This window comes from Leopardus geoffroyi, chromosome B1 (genome assembly GCF_018350155.1).
Source record: "Leopardus geoffroyi isolate Oge1 chromosome B1, O.geoffroyi_Oge1_pat1.0, whole genome shotgun sequence".
NCBI classification, from domain to species: Eukaryota; Metazoa; Chordata; class Mammalia; order Carnivora; family Felidae; genus Leopardus; species Leopardus geoffroyi.
The window spans coordinates 58,831,585-58,858,847 of record NC_059327.1 but is presented as its reverse complement, the minus strand read 5'-3'; the positions used below and the strand labels follow the sequence as shown (position 1 = coordinate 58,858,847).

Below are 27,263 nucleotides of genomic sequence, written 5' to 3'. Positions count from 1 at the left end.
TGATATATACACGCAAAATGACCTATGTAAAAGGTTATTCATTGCAACATCATTTGCAATATCAATTAGTGTAGAATAACAATTAATGTGGAAAACTTATTGAGTTGTGGTATATCCATACAAGGGAATACCAAGTAGCCATAAAATAAGAAAAAAAGATGAAGTTCTCTACGCATTAATATGAAAAAATTCCCAGGTTACTGACTAAAAGTAAAAAAGGTGAAAGTACTGTATCCATTATACTAGCAACTTTATTTAAAAGGGAGGGAGACTCTACACTTTTGCTTCGTATAGATTAAAAATATCTGGAAGGAGGAGACAATGGGAATTTGCTGGATGAGGACAGAGTAGGAAAACAGACTTTTTTCTCTATAACTTTATATACTTGATTTCTGAACCACTTGGGTGTAATACTTTTCCAAAAATTAAATTATTTATAAGGTATTACAATAATAGGATACAAGGCAGTATTAGGTTATTACAGTATTTTAGATAAAGGTATTACAAAAGGGACCCACATTTTGAAATGTAAGGAAAAAGAGGTAACATACTCAGTTTCCTTTGTATCTTTTATCTCACTAATCCATACATCAATAATCGTGCATGGCAAGCTACCATTTTTGTTTGCTCCATCTGGCTCTTGTAGAACTTCTGTTTCCAAGCCATCAGGTTCTGAAAAGCAAAAACATAACAATAAACATGTCTCAATGCAAAATCCATATACATAAATTTGAATAAATTTTCTACAAATGATCACTACCTAATTTTAGGCTAACATACTAATTATAACAAAAAATTAAATATTTTATCTGTAGATCTTTAATCTTATTAACTCCTGGATGATATTTTCTTACAGTAAATATTAATGAGAAAAGTTACTGTCTTCATTTGTTGATTTCTCTTTTTCCTCTCCAATTCAGATTCTCAATGCTCTTGTTTAAGCCACCATCGCCCTCTCTTTTTTCCTGGAATCCCGGTAATCTTTCATTCTCTATTTTTAAAGTTTCCAAATAGCTTGTCCTAAAAGATAATTGATATTGTGCCAATCCTTAAAGTTTTTATCCTTTATTCAAATGATTTTTTTTTTGCTTACTTGTACGAGGTAAGCACTTGGGGGGAAAATCTTTTATTTTTCAGTGAATAATTATTAATTAGTACCTTAAGTCATACCAATATGACTTATTCTACAAACTGGATTTGTGATTGTATTGCCCTCAAAGTCTAAGGCTCTTTGTAGACAATGTTTGCCAACTTGCACTAAGCTGTATAGCCTCTATTATATGCCTAACAGGGTTTTGGTTGTTGTTGTTGTTGTTGTTTTTAATAAAAGGCATAAGGTACCTACTAACTATACTTCTATTAAGTAAAACTATTTAAGTTACTGTGGTGAGTTAAAGATGGTTACACATCTAGCAAGGTCTAACATTCCTCTCATCTAGAAGGGGCCTCTACCTCCCCTCCCCTTGAATTTGGTCTGGCACTGTGATTGTCTTAACCAATTGAGTATAGTTGAAATGTTGCTATGCCAGTTTCAGCTCTAGTCTTCAAGAAAACTGGCAGCTTCTGCACTGGACTCTGCAAGCCACCATGAAAGAAGTTTATTATGGGAAGACCACATGGCAAGTTCCTGAGACTAAAATAAGGAGAGGGAACCACCTAAACAGGCCCAGGTGAGCTCTGCCAAGACACCATGCATGGGAATGACACAACCTTGCCCCTTCCTGCATAAGCCCAGCTGACAGGTGAATAGCATTGAGTGGTAATGATGCCACGTGGGAAAGAACTTTCCCAATTCCTAACCCACTAAAGCATGAGATAAAATTAGTTATTTTAAGCCACTGAGTCTAGGGAATAATTTGTTTTGCAGGAACAGATAACTGAAACAGAATTTCATATCTGACAATAGGGTGCTAACACAACAAAAGCTTAAAACATGTGCACTGGTTTTGGGACTTGGCAGCAGGCAGAAGTTAAAAGTGCTTCAAGAGGAGACTGTTGATGAGAGACTGGACAGTGAAAAAAATTTCTGGATGCTAGAGAAAAGGAGATTCTTGTTATACAGTGGCAGAAAATTTGGTACTTATAATAACAATGATGATAGAAAATATACCAAAGAGATTTAATGATCTAGCTATGGTGCTATCTAAGCAGAATATTAAAAATGTCAACTAGCTTCTTCAGTAGCCTCTGGTAAAGCTCAAGAAGACAGAGATTAATTGAAGAAAGAACTATTTAGTTTTGGCAACAATTTAGAAGAGAAAGCCTAAGTTAATTCCTTCCAGGCAACAGGAGCTTACGGGAAAACATGGCCTCAAAACAAATACTGAATTCAGGGCAGTAAAATGTGGTCTCAGGGCAAAGATGAAGTCAAGTGTATAGACGTAAGACCTTCTGTTATGGCACAGAAAGATTTAAAGGCATGCTTCCCAGACTCTCTTTGTTAGACAAAAGGATTTTTAAGAATCTCAACAGCACTGTCTCACAGCTTCCTATGGGCAACTGAAAGAAGAGAGGGGCCAAAGAAAAAGGAAAGAAGAAAAGAAAGGAAGGAAGAAGAAAATAAGGAAAGAAGGAAGAAAAAAGAAGAGTGGTCAAATATAGTGAATGTCGATATCATTCATACAAAACCCACAAAATTACTAATTTTCAACTTGCAGAAACACCATCAGCTTGGATTGCAAAGGAAAGAAAGATAGTTTAGAAAAGCCCTTGAGGGCACCAACTTTGGTGCAAAGAAAGCAAGCTAAATTGCTACGCCTGGCTGCCTTTCAGAATTTCTATGGACCAATGATTGATATGTGTCCCCCATTTTCCTCGTTTGTGAAAAGTAGTCTCTATTTTTCTTTCAATACTGAATGTTAGATATATAGAAGGCAAGTAACTTCTCTTTTTTGCTTATAGGTCTTCAGATTAAGAGTAACTATACTCAAAGACTTATACCCAAGAAAACTCATCTCTATATAGGCCTGACTTGGATAACATCTTTAGGCTTTGAGCTCCCAACCTTTTTTTACAGTTTATTTCTTTATTTTGAGAAAAAGTGAGAGAGCAAGGGGTGGGAGGAGAGAGAGAAAGAGAGAGAGAGAGAGAGAGAGAGAGAGAGAGAGAGAGAGAGAATCGCAAACAGGCTCTGCAGCATGGAGAATGACATCAGGCTCGATCTCACAAACTATGAGATCATGACCTGAGCCAAAATCCAGAGTTGGATGCTTAGTTGACTGAGCCACCCAGATGCCCCCTAGGCTTTAAGCCCTTTAAATAATAAGATGAGGCTTTAAGAAGGGGTGAGTGCATTGTGCATGTGAGGGAAAATGTAAACAATTTTTGGCTAGTGGCAGACTATGGGATATTAACAGCTGCAAATTATTTAACACTCTTAATTTGGAGAGTGCTTCATCTCCGTGTGGCTTTAGGCTGGCCTTGTGACTGCTCTGACCAATGAAGTGGCAGAAGTGATACTGTGCCAGTTGAGATTAGCTTTTAAAAGTTCAAAGAGCTTTTGCCTAGGATCCGTGAGCCCTGGCCCACCATATAAAAAGTCAGACTACCTTGCTGGAAAGAGCATATGGAAAAGGTATGGAGACTGCATGAAGAGCAGAGGGGGGGCAGTCTTAACACAGCCTTCCAGCCATATCTGCAAAGACAACAGTGAAGCCATCTTGAACCCATCAGACCATGTTGCTGACTAAATACCACTAAGTGATAACAGAGATAAAAGTACATGAATTACAAAAATTAGGTTAGTCAAGCCTTGACTCAACTCCTGATACACAAAATAATGAGATATAATAAATCATTGTTGTTTTAACACTAAGTTTTGGGGTGATTTATTATGCAGCATTTAAAAATCCAGACCAGTTATTAAACATAGAAAAACATGAACCTAATTTGGGATGAATCACCCAAACATATACACATGTTTTGATGATTTGTTCATAAAGACCTGTTTATATAGAAGAAATTAAGGTATTATTAAATTGAATACAGCTCATTTTGACCTATTAAAATACCATCCACATTTCCTTCTGGTTTCAGTGACGTCTGTGGAGATGCCTCATTAAACTCTGGACTGTTTGTTTCAACAGAAGAATCAACAGTAGCTGATGGATTCATTTCAAGTGAAATATATTTTACTTTTTCTTCTCCAGTAATTAAAGGTTTGTACTTCTCCCTTTCAGGAGAAATCTCTGAAACAACAACAACAAAAAAGAAAAATCATGCTACATTCTCAAAATAACTTGAATTTTACCTGTAACAGCATTTACAGCAAAATTCAAAAATCTCATTCTTACAACAAATAATTACTGAGTAAACGCTTATGTATAAAAATTGATAAATGATTAGGCACGTGATAGCTAAATTTCATTTTAATTATACCTAATGATGTTTAGGGTGAGTAACATATAGTTTACTTTCTTTCTCCTTTTGGTGAAACTAATATTTATGGGCCAAAATGTTGTATTTTAAATCATTAACGAATTGCTTTTATTTGTTTCTGGTAATTGCTAACTACTTCCAATTGCTCAGAAATTCCCCATACTTTTTTTTTAAAAGTTTTTTTTTAATGTTTTTATGTATTTTTGAGAAAGAAACAGTGCATAAGAGGGGGAGGAGCACAGAGAGAGGGAGATACAGAATATGAAGCAGGCTAAAGGCTCTGAGCTGTCAGCACAAAGCCAAATGTGGGGCTCGGACTTGTAAACCGCAAGATCATGACCTGAGATGAAGTCGAATACTTAACTGCCTGAGCCACACAGGCGCCCCCCCCGCCACCATACTTTTAATTGATGCCAGGAGAGAATGGATTTACCTCAGAACAACTTATTGCAATTATCTATAAGACAAACAAGTCACTCTCATTCATTCCTTGAAGACGTTGCTTTCTAGCTCATAGTCAGGAGATCTCCCCAACACTAATTCTTTCTTAACTAATTTAGTTGATTGCCGGGGTTCCATCAAGAATCCTTCCAATCTGGGCCTCTCAATTCCTCTCTAATGAGGAGTTTTCAGTGTTAAATATTCCACCCTCTAACATCCTATTTTTCCATTTATCTCCCTCTACTACCCCAACTTTAAAAATGTTACCCACAATGCCCTGATACTATAGAAACATATAGAAATGTTTATATATATATATATATATATATATATATATATATAGTTTATATATATATATTGTTTATATATATATATATATATATTAGCATTTTAAGTTCTTTTCTTTTTTTTTTTTAATATGCAATTTATTGTCAAACTGGTTTCCATACAACACCCAGGGCTCATCCCAACAGATGCCCTCCTCAATACCTATCACTCACCCTCCTCTCCCTCCCACCACGCCCCCTCCCCCCATCAACCCTCAGTTTGTTCTCAGGTTTTAAGAGTCTCTTATGGTAAAACCCACTTTCTGACATGTGTCTTCAACTCATTTTACCCACATGGAGAAATCCCAACCCCTTATATATTCAATTTTCTGCGTATTATGTTTGCACATACATGGCTGAAATAAGTGGGGGAAAAAAGAGTCTGGCTTACTGTTCTCAATTTCAAATCATTATCACTAAAGTTAAGTGGACACTTTGTGTTGCTGGTAGTCCTACCATAACACCAGAATACCAGGAACTGTGCCTATTTCCGTTAACTTCCTTAGGAAAACAAGTTGTGTATGAGTGTATTTTAGTTATTTTACCTTGTATTTCTTCCTAGTCAATCAAGAACAAAACGATAGTGTTGCTTATGTTTTGAATATCTTCCCTATACCAATGCCTCATCAACAAATTGTGATAGAGGTCACATCTGTGTTTTTGCTCATTCAGCTACTGTTCTGCTATAAAATCATGTCTATTAAAATCAGGAACAATGGGGCGCCTGGGTGGCGCAGTCGGTTAAGCGTCCGACTTCAGCCAGGTCACGATCTCGCGGTCCGTGAGTGAGTTCGAGCCCCGCGTCGGGCTCTGGGCTGATGGCTCAGAGCCTGGAGCCTGTTTCCGATTCTGTGTCTCCCTCTCTCTCTGCCCCTCCCCCGTTCATGCTCTGTCTCTCTCTGTCCCAAAAATAAATAAACGTTGAAAAAAAAAATTAAAAAAAAAAAATTAAAAAAAAAATAAATAAAATAAAATAAAATCAGGAACAAGGATGCCAGTTAGCACCATTATTAATTGCTTTAGAATGCCTAATGAATGTAGTAAGAAGGAAAAGAAATAGAATATTGGATAAAAAACACTAGTTCTTATCAATGATGATATTACCCACACATTGGGAAGATCTAAAATGTCAAAGGAAATAACTTAATGTATTTAAAAAAATAATTCAGTGAGGTGTCTGCATATAAAATTTTACATTGATAGACACAGAGAAAGAAAGAATCACTTTATTTAAAAATAGGGGCTCCTGGGTGGCTCAGTCAGTTAAGCATCTGACTTAGGCTCAGGTCATAATCTCATAGTTAATGGGTTTGAGTCCCCCTACCTCGGGCTCTGTGCTGACAGCTCAGAGCCTGGAGTCTGCTTTGGATTCTGTATCTCCCTCACTATTGGCCCCTCCCCAGTTCACACTCTGTCTCTGTCTCTCTCTCTCTCTCTCTCTCTCAAAAATAAATAAACATTTAAAAATTTTAAAAAGATAAACTAGAAATAAAAACTTAGAAAGGGAAATAGGAAAAATGTCATCCATAATAAAGACAAAAATACACACATTGCACAAGAATCAATTTACTGAAAAAGCTGTAAGAACTTAAATGAAGAAAACAAAATGTTACTGACAAACACTAAACAAGATGGCGCAAAGATTAAGACATACTTAAATTCTTGAATAGCATAAAAATAAAATTCCAAAAATCAATATATAGATTTAATATGATTCTTTTTTAAAAATGTTTATTTATTTATTTTGAAAGGGAGCACAAGCAGGGGAGGGGCAGAGAGAGAGAGAGAGAGAGAGGGAGAGAGAATCCTAAGCAGGCTCCGTGCTGTCAGCACAGAGCTGACATGGTGCTTGAACTCAGGAACCATGAAGTCATGACCAGAGCCAAAACCAACAGTCAGAGGCTCAACTGACTGAGCCACCGAGGTGCCCCAAATTTAATTCTAATCAAAATACCCAATAAAATAAAATTCGTTTGAATAGTAACTATCAAAAAAATAATCCAGAAAAATGTTAGATTTCCAATTAGATTAAATGTCATGCATGTGTGTGAGTGCCAATGCATACTCACATGCATGCGTTGTCTATCTAAAGGATTTAAGGGGCGCCTGGGTGGTGCAGTCGGTTAAGCGTCCGACTTCAGCCAGGTCACGATCTCGCGGTCCGTGGGTTCGAGCCCCGCATCGGGCTCTGGGCTGATGGCTCAGAGCCTGGAGCCTGTTTCCGATTCTGTGTCTCCCTCTCTCTCTGCCCCTCCCCCGTTCATGCTCTGTCTCTCTCTGTCCCAAAAATAAATAAAAACGTTGAGAAAAAAAAAATTTTTTTTAAATAATAATAAAAAATAAATAAATAAATAAAGGATTTAAAAATTTGGAAACCTTTTGACCCATTAAAGAAAATTCAGATGATATAAAGAAAAAGACATATTTGCATGAAAATTAAAAAAAAATCCTTATGGCCAAAAAAAGCATAAGTTAATCAGCAGCATGTGGGGAAAAACCTGTGTTGATATACTAGATATAGATTATCTATCCCAGATAAAAATTCATACACAAAAAAACATGGGCAATGCCATATAAAAAGGGCAAAGAATATAAATACAATTTATAAAGAAGCAAATCAAAATGGCCAGAAGAATATGACAAGGGAATTAACTACAATCAGAAAATTACAATGAAATCTATTTATAAGACTCGTAACAATAAAAAAAGTGATTAATACTGACAAAACCTGTTTAATATTTGACAATCAATCAACGGTGTTTTCCACATTAATATAATAAAGAAGAGGGGCGCCTGGGTGGCGCAGTCGGTTAAGCGTCCGACTTCAGCCAGGTCACGATCTCGCGGTCCGTGAGTTCGAGCCCCGCGTCGGGCTCTGGGCTGATGGCTCAGAGCCTGGAGCCTGTTTCCGATTCTGTGTCTCCCTCTCTCTCTGCCCCTCCCCCGTTCATGCTCTGTCTCTCTCTGTCCCAAAAATAAATAAACGTTGAAAAAAAAAAAAAAAGAAAATATCTTAAAATAAAAAAAAATATATATATATAATAAAGAAGAAAAATCATACAATCATCTCAATTGATTCAGAAAAAGAGTTTAAGTTTAATGCTCTTCATAAAGCAAGACTAGAAGAGAATTCCTTAATCTTACAATGGATTTTTTTTTTATTTTTTTTAATGTTTATTCATTTTTTGAGAGAGAGACACAGAATGAGTGGGGGAAGAGCAGAGAGAGAGGGAGACACAGAGTCTGAAGCAGGCTCCAGGCTCTGAGCTGTCAGCACAGAGCCTGACGTGGGGCTCGAACTCACGAACCACAAGATCATGACCTCGCCAAAGTCAGACGCTCAACCAACTGAGCTACTCAGGCACCCCAATACAATGGATATTTAAATAAAAGACTTGAGCTAATATGATATATTTACCTCCTTGAGTCAAGAACATGGCACTTCTCTATTCAGCATTCTATTGGAAGTCTTAGCATAAGAAGTGTAAGAATTGTAAAATATAAAATAACTGTTTTTTAAAATGTTTATTTACTTTTCAGAGAGAGAGACGTGAGCAGGGGAGGGGCAGAGAGAGAGGGAGACACAGAATCTGAAGCAGACTCCCGGCTCCAAGCTGTCAGCACAGAGCCCAATGTGGGGCTCAAACTCAAGAGGTCATACAAGATCATGACCTGAGACCAAGTTGGGACACTTGACCGACTGATCCACCTAGGTGCCCCAAATAAAACATAATATTACGGGTTTACAAAAATAACAAGAGAATCTACCAATACATTATTAGAATTAATGAAGGAACTTAAGCAAAGTTGCTGAATATAAAGTCATATACAAAAGTAAATTATATTTCCGCTTTTATACATGAGCCACAGTTATAAAGTAAAATTTCAAAACAGATGAATAAAACAATGGCATCAAAAATTATATAATTTTTGGAATTATCTAACAAGATATATAAAATACCTCTATGGAGAAAACTATAACCTACTGTTGAGAGAAATAAAAGATTTAGATACATAGGAGGATATAAATAGTCATGGACTGGAAAAGTGAATATAGTAAAGATATCAATTTCCTCCAATGTGTATATTCAATATAATCCTAAAGAAACCAACATGATAAGCCTATGCATATGTTCAAGAAAACAGGGGAAGAGATGGGCCAAATGGCTAAATCTATGGGTATTTTCAACAGAGAACTGAAATCTATAAAAGAATATTAAATGGACATTCTAACATTGAAAAATGCAATATATGGGGCACTAGGTGGCTCAGTCGGTTAAACATCTGACTTCAGCTCAGGTCATGCATGATTTTGTGGTTCGTGGCTTCAAGTCCCACACCGGCTCTGTGCTGACAGCTCAGAGCCCGGAGCCTGCTTCGGATTCTGTGTCTCTCTCTCTGCCCCTCCCCTGCTCAGGATTGGTTTCTCTCTCAATCTCTCAAAAATAAATAAACATTAAAAATTTTTAAAAAGAAAGAAAAATGCAATATCTGATATTACAAACTCACTGGATTTACTGAGAAGACAGCAGAAGATTAGAGAACACAGAAGACAGATTTAGTGAAATGACAGATCAGTAGAAATACTGGCATAGCTGGTTTTACTGCACTTTGCAGATAACTGTATTTTCTTATAAACAGAAGGTTTATGGCAACCCTGCATGAGCAAGTCTGTCAGCGTCACTTTTCCAATAGCATGTGCTCACTTTGTGTCTTTGCTGCATTTTGGTAATGGCAATATTTCAAACTTTTTCATTATTATTATATTTGTTACAGTGATCTGTGATCAGTGATACCTCACTGAAAGCTCAGATGATAGCATTTTTTAGCAATAAAACACTTTTAAATTAAGGTATGTACATTGCTTTTCTAGAATATGCCATTATGCACTTAATAGACCATAGTATAGTATAAAATAACTTCTACATGGATCAGGAAACCAAAAAACTCATCAGACTCGCTTTATTGTGTTATTTGCTTTTACTGTGGTTGTCTTGAATTGAACCCACAATATCTCAGAGGTATACCTGTATTCATACTAAAGCAAAAAGGAAGAAAATGTGTAAAACCAGAACAGAGCAATAACAAACATGATGAATTCAAAAGGTCTAATATTTGTGTAACTAAAGTCCAAAAAGGAAAAGAAAAAGAATAGGGAAGAAGCAATATAGAAAGATCTAATGCATACAGGCTCTCCCAAATTGAAATAACCCAAAGCATGTTAAAAACAAAGGACACTACATCTACACATATCATGGTAAAACTGTTGAAAATCAAAGACATAATATTTAAAAAGCTTGAAGAAAAACATAGGAACAAAATAAGGAACAAAAATAAGACACACAAATGACATATATTTATGGATGCCAAAAGAAAATATACTAACATCTTTAAAATGCAAAGAACAAAATAAAGCAAAAGCAATCCCCTTGCCCATCCTCCCCCTCCCCACAAAAACCCCAAAACCAACCAACAAAACAAAAAAACCTTACCTACTTAGCATTTAGTATACACTGAAAATGATCCTTAAAGATAGAGGTGCAATAAAGATCTTTTCAGATAAACAAAAGCTGAGAGAATTTATACAGGGCATATCTGCACTACAGGAAATACTAAAGGCAGTTCAAAGGAAAAAGATATCAAATGGAAGTGTGTAACTTCAGGAAGGAATAAAGAACCCTGTAAAGAATAAAATATGGGTAAATGTAAATGAATATTGATTTCTTAGCATAATAATATTGCATTATGAGCTATATAAGATTATTAAAGTATATGATGACAATAAGCAAAAGAGTTAGAAGGGATAAATAGAGTAATATTGTTAAAAGGCTCATACATGGTTTGAGAAACAATATAAATGCTAAATTAAGGTACATGTGAATTAGCATTACGGTAGAATTAAGGATAGAATTTGTCATCTAGGATCACAACAAAAGAGTAAATGAAAAATATATAATTAAAAACAGAAGAGAAAAATGAAATGCTTGGTTAGTCCAAAAGGGGGAATAAAAAATGAAATACAAGAATAAACAAACAAAGTACAAATGAGACATATAAAAAACATTGTGAGATTGCTACACAGACTAAAAAGCAAACCATATCAGTAATTACATTATGCATGAATAAGTTAAACAATCAAGATTAAAAGACAAAGATGGGCAGCCTGGATTTGAGATACAAGACACAGAAAAACATAAGGAATCAGAGAAATTAGAAGAAGATACAGAAAAAACATAATGAGCAAACATTAACCAAAAAAATGCTGTAGCTATATAATATGAGGTAGACTTTAAAAGAAGTAATGTTACTAGAGATAAAAAGAGAAGTCATAATAATAAAAATGGTCAATACAACAGGAAGATGTATAAAAGAGTCATGCAATCACCTAAACAATATAATGCAACAATCTAAACAATCACTGCAACAATTTAAATTGATATGCACTAAATAACAAGTAGCAAAAATGTATAGAATTAAAAGGAGAAAACAACAAATCCACAAATACACTTGGAGATTTTCACATTCTTTTCTAAGTAGCTGATACAATAACCAGATGAAAATAATCAGTAAAAATATAGAAGACTTTCATATAACAAACAACTTGACAAAGAACATACATACATACAACTATACTGAATAACTTTTCAAGTACACATGAAACATCAAAACAGATTGTCATTGGGTGATAAAGCAAGTCTCAAAAATTTCAAGATGAAAATTATGCACAGTATAATGTTCTGTAATCACAATACAATGAAACTAGAAAGCAATAACAAAAAGATAACTAGAAAGACTCCAAAATGTCAGCAAATTAAATGCAAAATATTTGCAAATAATCTAAATATTCAAAAGAAATTACAACATAAATTAAATCCATAATTGAAATCTTTTCACAGAGATAACTCCACAGTCTTATGGCTTCATAGTTGAATTCTTCCAAATACTCAAGAAAAAAGTAATAATTTTTTACAAAGTTTTCCAGAAAACAGGGAAACAGGGAATATTCCCCAACTTGTTTTGTAAGGTCAGAAAAAACCTTGATACCCAAACACTACAAGCACCTTACCAAAAAGGGAAAATCATAAGTGAGAATCTCTTATGAATTATTTTCCCTGGCAGTGGTTGTAGGAAGGAACAGTCAAATGGGAGAAAAAGTTTTACAGCAACATCATACATGGATCAAGTATTTAAAGACAAATGCAGAAATCTGGGAAGAGAGCAAAGAATGCTGTTTTGTTTTATTTCCCTGAATTCCTGCACAAAACAGAAAAAATCAGGATAGCAAAACCATATATCCATGAATAACATCTAAACCAAATCTAGGCGACAAGGTATCCTCACAAACCCCCAAGTACATATGAATGGGGACAAATCATTGACAGCCTCCAGACTCAGTAAAAGCATCTGTTCAAAAGAGGAAAACAGTAGGGCACTTAACAGGCCCCAAGTCAGAAGAACCCCCAAAAGAGACAGCAGGTATTTACAAGCAAGCATGATGGGTCAATTTAAGAAAAGCAGCTGAAATGGGAATAATTTTTACACATTTTAATTTGCAAGTAAATGGAAAGGGTCAATGGGGAGGTCAGAAAGGGTGGGAGAAGTCTGGGTCCTAAGAATTCTGAAAACTAACCAACTAAAGCTCCCTCCTAGAACAAAGCCTCAGACTCTGAAGAAATTCCTGGAAGGAGAATCCAAATTGATCTGTGCAGGTATAAGAGAAACAAAGGAAAGAGAAAAGTGGGGGAAAGGAACAAAGACAGAAGAGCTCAGAAACTACAAGGCAATAATTTTTATTTTAATTTTTTAAGTTTATTTATTTATTCTGAGAGAGAGAGAGAGCATGAAGAAGGGGCAAAGAAAGGGAGACAGAGAGAGAGAGAGAGAGAGAGAGAGAATCCTAAGCAGGCTCCAAACTGTAAGCACAGAGTCCAATGTGGGGCTCAAACTCATAAAATGTGAGATCATGACTAGAGCTGAAACCAAGAGTCAGAACACTTACCCAACTGAGCCACCCAGGGACCCCTAGGCTTTAATTTTTAAACACTACATGAAAATAACCGAAAAGGAAGCCCTAATAGGCTATGAAGTTAGAAAAGCTATTTTGACTTCATGCGCCTAAAAGTTTAATAAATCTAATTTCACATAAAAATAAGTAACAGAGGATCATTGTTGAATTCTATACAAGTTATCAGAAAAAAAAAAAAAGAGTATGAAGTAGAATAATGTCCTCAGAGACTGGTGTTTCCCAACTTTGGCATTACTGGATCAGATAATTATTTGTTTTGGAGAGCACCTGTTATAGTATGCACTGTAGAAGATTTACCAGCTTCCTTGGCCTCTACCCACTAGATATATAGTGCCCTTCCCAGTTAACAACCAAAAATGTCTCCCAACAATGCCAAATGTCTTCTGTGTGCAGAATCACCCTCATTTGAGAACCACTGCTATAGAAAATTAAAACCTACCAAAAAACTAAAATTATAACGTACTAAAAAATTTGTTAGTAAAATTAAGAACATCATGGAAGACATTAGAGAATATAAATTATAATGAGAAAGTAATCAGAAATGAGGCAGTTGATAGAGTTAGAGAAAAACTAGGGGAAAAAAAGAAAAAAATCTTAAAAATAAATATCTTAGAATAAACACAAAATCATATAAACAAAACACATAATGTCGTAAGAGATATAAAAGGAGAACAGGAGAGAAAAATTTCAATTGAAAAAAGTGATAGAAAGGATTTAAGAGAAAGTGGCAGATATTAAAGATGAAAAATATCAAAAATACAAACAGAAGTTCCTGAAATAGACTTAAGGAAGAGAAAACTAGAAAAACTATAATTCAATAACACTTTCCTAAAATTGGGGTGGGGGAAGGATTGGAAACCACATATTATAAAGATACACTACAATGAAAAAAACTATAAAACTCTCATAAAAAAAATCAAAGAAAAATTAAGTAAAGGGATATTCCATGTTCATGAATAGGAAGACTGAATATTGTCACGTCAGTCCTTCACATTTTGATCTATGGATTCAATGCAATCCCAGTCGAAATCCTAGAAAGTTATTTTGCGGATATCAACACTGATATCTAAAAGTTGATTCAACATGATTCTAAAAGTTTATGTAGAGAGGCAAAAGATCCAGAGAAGCCAACATGATATTGAAGGAGAACATAGTTCAAGGAATGATACTACCCAGCTCCAAGACTCAATATAAAGCTACAGTAATCAAGACAGTATGGTAATGGATAGATAAATGAAACAGAACATAGCTCAGAAATAGACCCATATAAATACAGTCAACTGATCTTCAATGAAAAAGCAAAGGCAATTCAATGGAGAAGGGATAGACTCTATAATAAATGGCACGGGAACATCTGGAGATCCCATTTCCCCTCTCCCCCAAAAAGTATCTAGATACAGACCTTACACTATTCACAAAAATGAACTCAAAACTGATCACAGTCCTAAATGTAAAATGCAAAATTATAAAACCCTTAGAAGATAACACAGAAGAAAATCCAGATGACTTCAAGTTTAGCAATGACATTTTAGATACACTACCAAAGGCACGATCCATGAAAAAAAGAATTAATAAGGTGGACTTCACTAAAATTAGTTTTCTTCTAAATGTTTATTTATTTATTTAGAAAAAGCATGTGCAAGTGTGTCAGGGGGGTGGCAAAGGGTGGGGGGAAAAGAATCCCAAACAGGGTCAGCACTGTCAGCACAGAGCCCAACGCAAGGCTCAATCCCATGAATGGTAAGATCATTACTTGAGCTGAAATCATGAGTTGGATGTTCAACTGACTGAGCCACTCAGGTGACTCTGGACTTCACTAAAATTTAAAACTTTTGCTCTACAAAAGACACTGTCAAGAAAATGAGAAGACAAGCCACAGAGTGGATGAAAATATTCGCACAAGACATAAAGACTTAAAGCCCTGTTAACCAAAACATACAAGGAACTCTTAAAACTCAACAATTAAAAAAAAACAACACTAAACAGCCCAACTTAAAAATGGACTAAAGATCTGAACAGACACCTCAGCAAAGACATACATGGATGGCAAACAGGCATCTGAAAAAATGCGCCACATCACATGCCATTTGGGAATTGCAAATCAAAACAATGTGATACCACTACATGTCTACCACAATGGCTACAATCCAAATCACCGACCACACTAAATGCTGCTGAGGAGGTGGAGCAATAAGAGCTCTCATTCGTTTCTCATGGGGGTGCAAGATGGGACAGCCACTTTGGAAGACAGCTTGGCAGAGTGTTGTAAAACTAAACAAACTGTTAACACATGAACCAGCATTCACATTGCTTGGTATTTACTCAAGAAGTAAAATCTTTTGTCTTAACAGAAACCTGCACATAGATATTTATAGCAGTTTTATTCATAATTGCCAAAACTTGGAATCGATCAAAAAGTCTTTCAAGGGGCGCCTGGGTGGCTCAGTCGGTTAAGCGTCCGACTTCAGCTCAGGTCATGATCTCACAGTCTGTGAGCTCGAGCCCCGCGTCGGGCTCTGGGCTGACAGCTCCGAGCCTGGAGCCTGCTTCAGATTCTGTGTCTCCCTCTCTCTGACCCTCCCCCATTCATGCTCTGTATTTCTCTGTCTCAAAAATAAATAAACATTAAAAAAAAAAAAAAATGTCTTTCAATAGGTGAATAACCTACTGAATAACCTATATAAACAAACTGTGGCATATCCCTACAATGCAATATTATTTAGCACTAAAAAGAAATAAGGTATCATACCAGGAAAAAACAGGGAGAAAACTTCAATGCCTATTACTAAAGAAGCCAGTATGAAAAGGCTACATATGGTATGATTCCAGCCATGACATTCTAGAAAAGGCAAAACTAATGAGACACTATAAAGACCAGTGGTTGCTAGGAGTTTGAGAGGAGGGAGGAATAAATAGGTAGAACACAGGGATTTTTTAGAGCAATAAAATATTTTGTATGATATTATAGTGTATGTGTATCACTTTATATTTGTCAAAATCCATGAATGGTATAAAACCAAGAGTGGACTTTATACTATGGATTTGGGGTGATCATAATGTGTCAATGCTGGTTTGTCAATTTTAACAAATGCACCACTCTGGAGAGAGGATGTTGTTGGTTGGAAAGGCCATGCATAGGTCAAAGAAGGGGATATACTGAAACTGTACTTTCTATTCAATATTGCCATGAACCCCAAATTACTCTAAAACAAAAGTAACTATTAAAAAAACACAGAACCTACTGGAAAATAATGATAACACCAAATGTATTTTTTAAAAACTGCTGGACTTTAAGGAAAAAGAAAGATATCCTTTGAGTATCCAAGCAAAATGACCAAATCATTTATAAGAGAAAATAAGATTGTCATCAGATTCTTGATAGCTTTGCTTTATGGCAGAAAACAATGGAGTTTCATATAGTAAAGAAATTCAAGGAATGGAAATATAAACCAAAGATTTACATTCAGCCAAACTGACTTTTCAAGAATAAAATCTTAAACTGCTATGAACATACAAAATCTCTCATATTGTTCACATGCCTTCTATTACAAAAAGGGCTTAAGACAATCATATTGATGAGACACTTACATAAAGATTGGGAGCCTAGAGAACACTGCAGGTCCTTTATGTTTGTCATTAAATCCACAAAACAATCCTTAATAACAGTGTTTCCATTCTACACATAGAGAAATTGAATGTCAAAGTCAGAGCAACTTGCCCATGGCTGCGGGGCAAGTGATCGGAACCAGAATTGGAACCAAAGCCCATTATCCTTCCACAGCATGAAGGTGCTCCCACACACATATTAAATAAACTTTTTTTGTCCTTGCATATACTGGGATTGTGTATTGCCTGGAACTTCATTCTTCCCCCCCTTATTTACCCAATGAGCTCTTTTTTTATTTTTTGGCCTAGCTCAAGATCACTTCCTCTCTCTGTGGCTTTCTCTAACCCAAAAGGGCCTTACCATACTTAATGAAACTATACGATATTGACAACATAAAGCCTCCTAATCTGTGGCTCCATACCATTACACATACACTTCCAACAAAGATTTTGCCACATGGGATTTCCTAATGGTAAGAAACTGTGACTTCTTTGTGTTAAAATCCTAGCACAGAGCATTAGGGAAAAATTAAAAAGAGGGCAGAGGACAACTGTGAGAAGTCTTTTTTTTAACTATCCAAGATACGGTTAGTTATTTAAACATGTCTGCACTACCTCTTAACTTTGTGCCTACTTTTATCCTTGCCCTTTTCATTCAATATTATCATGTATTTTTTTTTCATTTGTGTCTGTCCTCTGAGAGTAAGGATGATCTTTTTACTCTTTGTAGCTTTCCTGCCTAACACGTAGTAGTAGGAACAGCTAATTAGTGTTCCATAAATAGTTGGTAAATTGAAGTTAAAAAAAAGGAAGACAAATCATAAATGACTTTTCAGTTCCAGTTCTCCCAAGATGGATTATTTGAATATGGAGAAGGCCTGCTTCCACATTACCTAAGTATTATTGTACACCAAATTGCACACATTTAAGCATTAAAGATCTTACATAAAAAGCATCTGAATCTGATGTTTTTAAAGTAATGGTTCTAATATAAACACATAAAGGATTTTTAGCTTACAAAATAATATAAAATTTTTATCGTTATTTTTGAAAAGATTTTGGCCTGGAGACTTTTTTTTCCCTTAATAAAGCCTGAGGTATTCTGACAACAGGATCAGACTAAGATGTAAGAATACTAAATTACTAGCATTTTGTTTTTGATTAGTGTCTGGCATACAATTATACAATTTTCATATACAAGAATGGGAACAAATTAATTACAAATACATGCAGTTTGTATACCCTTTTTTCAAACAAGTAATTGTATATACTTCTCTCTTGAAATTGCTCTTTCTTTTAATATTAAAGAAAACGCTAGAATGATTAATGGCTAGGAGATTCACCCTTGAAAAGAAAATAATCTACTTTTTACACTTTAATAACGTGTATAGGTTCATCTCACTGGCAAAATAGCATCTGGCTAATTTCTTTATACACACTTCGAATAACTTTACCACCTATGTTTTTTTTTTTTTTTTTTTGTCAATTTCAAATATGAGCATCACTCTAATTCAAATAATTCTCTAAATTCAATATTCTCCATACTCAAATAATCCATCTTCAGAGAACTGGAACTGAAAAGTCATTTATGATTTGTCTTACTTTTTATTTAACTTCAATTTACCAACTATTTATGGAACACTAATTAGCTGTTCCTACTACTATGTGTTAGGCAGGAAAGCTACAAAGAGTAAAAAGATCATCCTTGCTCTCAGAGGACAGACACAATTGAAAAAAAGTAAATGATGATATTGCATGAAAAAGGCAAGGATAAAAGTATGCACAAAGTTGTCAGAGACAAACTTAAGGAGAGACAGGGAAAAAAGAGATAGATTGAGAGAGAACACAATAGTGACATACATTCATGTCTAGACACAGATTCTGAAAAAAGAAAAACCATATTCAGCCTCTCATTTGAATAAGCTTTTAAATGTGAAAACACCTGTTTTATACATGGACACTCTTCATATGCATAGCTGTAATACCAAGATGCACAATACTCATGGAACATAAGTGTTTTCCTCTTGCCTCACAATTCACCCTCCCCAGTCCTAAAATAATGTTGTCATAACTACTACAGATATCTTTATTCAACCTAATTCCAGAATCCACATGCATTGTTCCTATCTCTCTCTTCATGTAAAACAACATTTTGACTGTTCTACTTTTCCGGCTCACCCTATGAACATTTCCTTTTCCTTTTCTTTTAAGATCCCATCCAGGTTATGTCAGGTCAAAATTCAAGACTACAATGTTGAGACAACTCTTCAGAAAATATGACTAATGTCCATCTAACTAGAACAAAAAGATAACCTATTATAAACAATTCACTTAAAATAGATACATCTTTAAAAATACAATTTAATTCTTAATAACGTTACTTCTAGTATGGAAAAACAATCTGTTTCTGCTTACCACGTCTAATGGTTGTGTTTTCTAGTAGTCCTGTCTGAAGCTGTAGTTCAGCTTCTCCAAGTATCTTCAGAACTGAATCTGTAGGGCTTCTCCCCCAGACTTTTCTTGGAGACCCACCAGGATCTAATTTGATAACCTCTCCCACTGTATGTTCTATGAGAAAAAGACACAAAAAAACAAATCTCACTGATGGAACATAACACTATTACTGTTTTATAAGGCAGATTTAAGATCTATCCAACTGAACACATCAAAGGGAAAAAAGGTTGTATCACAAGGAACGTAAGCTGATACTTTAAAAGACTTTCAGAGAACGAATGATGAACAGAAAGAATGGATGATGAGTGGTATTACTAACAGTAGTAATAAAACTATAGATCTACTAAAATACTTTTAAAATACTTAAGGGGGGCAGGATCAAGATGGCAGAATGGGAAGATCAAGAACTCATCTCCTATTAGGGACACACCAAAATCTATAACTACATGTAGAACAACTATCTCTGAGAACAAACTGAAGACTAGCTGAACAGATCACAAAGAACTAAAAATACAAAGAAAAAGACAATTGAGATGGGCAGAGGGGTGGAGATGCAATTTAGTCAGGACTCGCATCCCTGGCATGGTGACCCACAGTGAGTGATATCACAGCTGCAGAGGCCCTCCCTGGGGACTAAGGGGTCTGAGTTCCACATGAGGCTCCAGAGCCCAGGGGATCTGTACCAGAAAGACAAGCACCCATAATGTATGGCTTTGAAAACCAAGGCGGCTTGCTTATGTTTGGGAGAGCTAGAGAGCAGCAGGAAACTGCAACTCCACTCTTAAAGGGAGTATGCACAATGCCACTGACTCTAAGTCCCAGGACAGTGTAGCAGTTTGAAAACTCCCTGAAGGAAATCCACTAACTTCAGATATGTGCCCAAAGGGCAGGGATCTGTTGGAAAGTTTTCCAGGGATGAAAGTGCTGGGGTATAGTTTTTCTTATCCTCTTTCTACCTAGCTGACCCAGCTCCGGTGGGTGCCATTTCTGACACTTTCCACCTACTGTGCTAGCACCACTAGCTCCACCCTGGCATTCCCCTGTGGACTTGCCTTACCCAACGTGCCCACCCGGGCCCAGAGTCCCTACCTTAGTATACCCTGCAAGTAGCGTAGGTTGGTCAGGAGCCCTTTCCAAGCAATTCTCTGTTCCACCACTCCTAGAGGGGACCCTCAGCCAGCACCAGAGCCCTTCCTAAGTTAACCTGGTTGGAGGAGGGGCTAGTCCCAAACACTAAAACACCTACAAAACTTGCAGCCAGCTATCACAACAAGCCACACTGAGGGCCAGCCTCATTCAACAGTACACCTGTGGTAGTGAAAGTCAGACCTCACAGGCAGCTGTGTACACCAGCAAGTCTGCAAAATATTGACCCAGCCACAACAGGAGGGTTCAGGAACCCACTCATGAGAACCTGGCTTAGGTGACTAGTAGGCCCCTTCGGCATAAAGCCACTCCTTCAAGACTTGAAGACATAACTGATCTACCTAATACACAGAAACACAGTGAGGCAAAATGAGAAGACAGAGAAATATGTTCCAAGTAAAAGAATAAGACAAAACCTTAGAAAAAGAACTAAACAAAATGGAGAAAAGCAGTCCACCAGATAAAGAGTCCAAAGTAGTAATGGTCATAAAGATGCTTACTAAACTCAGAAGAAGAGAACAGAATGAGAACTTCAACAAAGAGATAGAACATATAAAACAATAACCAATCAGAGCTAAAGAATACAATAACTGATATGAAAAATACACTAGAGGGAATCAACAGCAGATCAGATGATGCAAAAGAATCAATAATCTGGAAGGCAGGGTAGTGGAAATTACTCACTCAAAACAATAATCAGAAAAAAGGAGTTTTAAAAATGAGAATCATTTAAGGGACCTTTGGGACAATATTAAGTGTACTAACATTAGCATTATACGGTCCAAGAAGGAAAAGAGAGAAAGGGATAGAAAACTTATTTGAAGAAACAACGGCTGAAAATATCCTAACCTGGCAAAGATAGTATACATCTAAATCCAGTAAGCACAGAGTCCCAAATAAGATGAACTCAAAGAGACCCACACCAAAACATTACAATCAAAGTATCAGCAGTTAAAGATAGAGAGTCTTGGGGTGCCTGGGTGGCTTAGCCAGTTGAGTGTCTGACTCTTGATTTCGGCTCAGGTCATGACCTCACAGTTCACGGGATTGAGCCCTGCATCAGCCTCTGGGCTGCTTGGGGTTCTCTCTCTGCCCCTCCGCTGCTTGCACTCACTCTGTCTTCAAAATAAATAACTAAAACAAAAGAAAAAGAAAAAGAAATAAAACAAAAGAAAAAGAAAAAAGAGTCTTAAAAGCGGCAAGAGAAAAACAACTAGTTACTTACAAGGAACCCCCAAAACCTATCAGCTAATTTTTCAGCAGAACCTTGACAGGCCAGAAGGGTGTGGCATGATATATTCCAAGTAATGAAAGGAAAAAAAAACAACAACTTATAAACAAGAATACTCTATCTGGCAAAGTTATCACTCAGAGTTGTTCCACCACTCCTGGAGGGCACCCTCAGCAAGCACCACAGCCCCTCCTAAGTTAAACGGGACTGGGGTGGGAGGGCTAGTCCCAAACACTAAAACACCTACAACAGTTGCAGCCAGATATCACAACAAGCCACACTGAGGGCCAGGCATAACCAAGTTTCCCAGACAAGCAAAAACTAAAGGAGTTCATCAATACCAAACTGGCCCTCCAAGAAATGTTGAAAGGATTTCATTAAACAAAAAAAGAAAAGATCAAAACCAAAAATTAGAAAATTAAGAACGAAAAAATCTTACTGGTAAAAGTAAGCATAAAACCAAAGCTGTGGATCAACTGCCCTCACATCTAACATGATGGTTAAAAGATAAAAATATTAAAATCATCTAGGCCTACAATAATTAGTCAAGAGATACACAAAATAGTAAGATGTAAAACATGATATCAAAAACATAAAATGTTTGGGGGATGGTAAAAATGTAGTGCTTTTAGAAAGTGCTTGAACTTAGGGGCGCCTGGGTGGCTCAGTCGTTTGGGCACCTGACTTCAGCTCAGGTCATGACCTCACAGCTCATGAGTTCAAGCCTCGCATTGGGCTCTGTGCTGACAGTTCGGAGCTCGGAGCCTGCTTTGGATTCTGTGTCTCCCTCTTTCTCTGCCCCTCCCCCACTCGCATTCTGTCTCAGTCTCTCTCAAAAATAAATAAACATTAAAAAAAATTTTTTTTAAATAAAACGAAAGTGCTTGAACTTAAATGGCCTTCAACTTAAAACAGACCACTAGATACATAGGATGTTTTATGTGAACCTTATGGTAACCACATACCAAATACCTTTATTTACATGTATAAGTGAAGGTTTATGTAAATAAACTAAATGCTTCAATCAAAAGACATAGGGTCCCTGAATAGATTTAAAAAAAAAAGGCCATATATATGTTGCCTACAAGAGACTCACTTCAGATCTAAAGACACACACAGACTAAAAGTGAAGGGTTAGAATAAGCTATTCTATGCAAATGGAAACATAAAGAAAGTTGAGGTAGCAATACTTACAGGAGGAAAAATATATTTAAGTTTATTTATTTTTGAGACAGAGAGAGACAGAGCATGAACGGGGGAGGGGCAGAGAGCGAGGGAGACACAGAATCGGAAGCAGGCTCCAGGCTCTGAGCTGTCAGCACAGAGCCCAATGTGGGGCCCATACTCAAAGACTGCAAGATCATGACCTGAGCCGAAGTCAGACACTCAACCAACTGAGCCACCCAGGTGTCCCAGAAAAAATAGATTTTAAAGGAAAGACTGTAACAAGAGACAATGAAGGGCACTACACAATGAATACATACATCAAACAAGAGGACAGAACATCTATAAATATCAATGCATCCAACATAGGGGCACCTAAATACATAAAGCAAATATTAACAAACATAGAGAAACTGATGGTAATACAATAATAGTAGAGGACTTTAATATTTCATTTACATCGATGAATAGATCATGATAGATTTAATAGGTATATACAAAACATTACACCCAAAAATAGCAGAACAGACATTCTTTTCAAGTGTACATGGGACATTCGCCATGACAGATTACATATTAAGTCACAAAACAAATCACAATTAATTTAAGAAAACTGAGATATCAAGCATCTTTTACAAATACAACAAAAGAGTATGAAACTAAAACTGAAGAAAACTGTAAAACACAAATATGTGAAGACTAACAAAACCAATGGGTCAAAGAAGAAATCAAAGAGGAAATCAAAAAATACCTTGAGACAAAAGAAAATAAAAATACAATGCTCCAAAATCTATGGGATACAGCAAAGACAATTCTAAGAAGGAAGCTTATAGTGATGCAAGCCCATCTCAAGAAATAAGAAAAATCTCACATAAACAATCTAATCCTACACCTAAAGGAGCTACTAAGAACAAACAAAGCCCAAAATTAATATTATGCATCCTTATGTTCACTGAAGCATTATTTACAATAGCCAAGATATGGAGGAAACCTAAGTGTCCACCAATAGATGAATGGGTAAAGAGGATGTGGTATACATTTGACCCTTGAACAACACAGGTTTGAACAGCCTTGCGTCCACTTATGTGTTGATTTTTTTTTCAATAAATGCAGTATAGTACTGTAGGTATATTTTCCATTCTTTATGATTTTTCAAATAACATTGTCTTTTCTCTAGCTTACTTTACTGTAAGAATTCATTACCTAAAACATATAAACACAAAATATGTGTTAATCAACTACTATGCTATTGGTAAGGCTTCCAGTCAACAGTAGGCTATTAGCAGTCAAATGTCTGGGGAATCAAAAGTAATATGCAGATTTCAGACCACACAGGGGTGGTCAGGGCCCCTAACACCTGAATTGTTCAGGATCAATTATATACATATATACACACAAAGGAAATTACTCAGCCACAAAAAAAGAATGAAATCTTTCCATTTCCAACAACATGGATGCACACAGAGGGTATTATGCTAAATGAAGTAAGTCAGAGAAAGAAAAACAAATACTGTATGACTTCACTTATATGTGGAATCCAAAAAACTAAACAAATGAATAAAGCAAAACAGAAACAGGCTCATGGATATAGAGAATAATCTGCTGGTTGCTAGAGTGGAGGGAGTAGGGAAGATAGGGAAAATAGGGGAAGGGGATTGAAAGCTACAAACTTTTGGTTATAAAATAAATAAAACAAGGGGATACAATGGATAGCAAAGAAAATATAGTCAATTATAGGTAACAACTTTGTATGGTGACAGATGGTAAGCTAGATAGATCTTGGTGGTTACTTCGTAATTTATATAAATGTTGAATCACCATGCTGCATACCTGAAAGTAATATATTTCATGTCAACTATGTTTCAATAAAAAATAAGTAAATAAAATAGTTACAAGTTAAACTCTATAGTTTGAAGGAAAATAAAAACAGAGGGGCACCTGGGTGGCTCAGTTGGTTAAGCATCCAACTTCAGCTCAGGTCATGATCTGATGGTTCATAGGTTTGAACCCCCCTTCAGGCTCTGTGCTGACAGCTCAGAACCTAGAGCCTGCTTCAGATCTGTCTCCCTCTCTCTCTGCTCCTCCCCTGCTTGTACTCTGTCTCTCTCTCTCTCAAAAATAAATAAACATTAAAAATTTTTTAAATAAAATTTAGCAGAGCAAAAAAATGGGAAATTAGCTATTGATGTTTGAGTCTTAGAAGCCTTTTGTAAGAATGCTCAAAGCATTAATAGACAAGATGCAATCTCACATATTACAGTATATATAAGTCACTTAAATTTTAATGGTAACCAAATACAAAATGTTGATACAAATTTGCATGTACTAGTTCCTTGAAAGAATCTACAAATTAGCAGGTAATAATCAGTTTTAGAAAGCAAAAATGATTCCCAGTAGGGAACTAACTTTTAAAAGGATAGTTATAAAGTAGAAAACCCATAAATAGGCTCATTACCTACAGCCATGTGCTATTTGACAGAGGTGCCAAAACAATATGGAGAAAGTAATAAACAAAATTGGACAAACTAAATGTCCATATGAAACAATATGAACTTTGTTCCCTTTGATGCAGGAAGGAAAAACCAGGTGGAGTTGATGGTCTGAGCTGAGGTAACAGAATTGTAAGTCTAGGAGGCAAAAGTGGTTCATGTTGGAAGGATAGAGTACTAAGGAATAGAAAGCTACACAAAGAGAACTCAGAACTATAAAGAGCTCCCTGGAATTAGCACACACATGGTAAATTACTGTAGTCTAGGGAAAAGATCATCCAAATGGAGTATAGGGAATAATACTTGCAGTTCAAACAGGGTCAAAAATAGTCCCTCTTCCCACCAGTCAGAAAAAAATGTCTTCTTAATTCACAAGTCATCAGGTAGATTATTCAGAAAGGTTTCAGACTCAGTAAAAGGAGATAGATTAGCCATAGATATTGCTCTAGTTCTACCTAATAAAGATTAAAACCACAACCTAAAACGGTCAATCTATTTATACATAACTGAACTGTATCCCAGAACAAAAGTCAAGAATATTTATAGGAATATAAAAATATACAGCCACCCATCTAGGTAAAATTCATGCTTTAGCTACCAAACAAAAAATGACCAAGCCATGCACAGAAGCAAAAGAATTCAACCTTTAATAAAGAGGAAAAAATTTCAACCAATTAATATCAACCTAAAAATTATAGATGACCTAATTAGTAGAGAGGATGTTTATAATTTTCATAAATAAATTCTGTATGTTCATTAAGCTACAGAGACAAATGATAAAAACTAGAGAAAAAGAAAACATTAACAAGCTCCATATGAACTTCTAGAAAAGACAAAAAAACGCTAGAAAAAATAATGGCCAAAATTATCCAAACTTGATGAAAACCATTCACAAATCCAAGAAGCTCAACAAAACCCAAGCAAAAGAAACATGAAGAAAATGACATCAAGGCACATAATTATCAAATTTACTAAAACCAAGGCTTAGGGAAAAAAGCTAAAAACATCAAGGAGAAAAAAGACATATTACATACAGAGGAATAACAAGGATGATAGAAGATTCTCATCACAAGAAATGCAAACTGGAAGACATTGGAGCAATATCATGAAGTACTAAAAGAAAAAAATACCAAGGTAGAATTCTATCCCACCAAAAAAATCTTTGCAAAAGAAAGGCAAAATAAACACTTTTACAGACATACAAGAGCTGAAAGAACTCATCATCACCAGCAGGACTACATAACAAGAAAGGTTAAAGTCCTTCAGGCAGAAGAAAAATGGTAACACATGGAAATCTCATTTATACAAATATTATGAAGACTGTTGGAAACAGTAACTACACGGGTAGATACAAAAGACTGTTTCTATTATTATTTAAAATTCCTTCAAGGATAAATGACCATAATGTATTGTGGGGTTTATCACATAAGGTAAACAAACAAACAAAGACACAGCATAAAGACTGGGAGGAAAGAAATCTAAGTATACTGTTGGAAGGTTCTTACGCTATATGAGAAATGTAATCAATCTCTGGAAGATAGACTGTAACTTAAAGATGTGTGCTATAATGTCTAAAGCAAACACTAAAATAACAGTAAACTGAACAATAACAGAGATAAAATGAAATCATAAAAATACTCAATCCAAAAGAAAAACAAAAGGGCAAAGGAAACAAAGAATGGATAAGACAAACAAAAAAACAAATGGCAAAATGTCATTTTTAGATCCAACCATCTTTTTTTTTTTTTTTTTTAATTTTTTTTTTCAACGTTTATTTATTTTTGGGACAGAGAGAGACAGAGCATGAACGGGGGAGGGGCAGAGAGAGAGGGAGACACAGAATCGGAAACAGGCTCCAGGCTCTGAGCCATCAGCCCAGAGCCTGACGCGGGGCTCGAACTCACGGACCGCGAGATCGTGACCTGGCTGAAGTCGGACGCTTAACCGACTGCACCACCCAGGCGCCCCTAGATCCAACCATCTTAACATCCACATTGAGTATA

At 35.9% G+C, this 27,263-nt stretch overlaps 1 protein-coding gene across 15 annotated transcripts in view; it reads right to left on the bottom strand.

The window, feature by feature from the left end:
• Positions 1-27,263, bottom strand: part of NEK1 (NIMA related kinase 1) — a 227,639-nt gene that overhangs the window by 47,739 nt on the left and 152,637 nt on the right. For 5 of the 15 annotated variants that reach the window (XM_045463340.1, XM_045463369.1, XM_045463383.1 and 2 more), the window contains 3 exons: positions 19,192-19,344; positions 4,011-4,187; positions 552-672 (listed from right to left, as the gene is read on the bottom strand). In XM_045463340.1, the coding sequence (XP_045319296.1) occupies positions 552-672; positions 4,011-4,187; positions 19,192-19,344 (451 nt within the window). Of the gene's footprint in view, positions 1-551; positions 673-3,998; positions 4,188-19,191; positions 19,345-27,263 lie in introns of all 15 variants that reach the window. The other 10 variants (XM_045463330.1, XM_045463358.1, XM_045463374.1 and 7 more) reach the window with 3 other exon arrangements.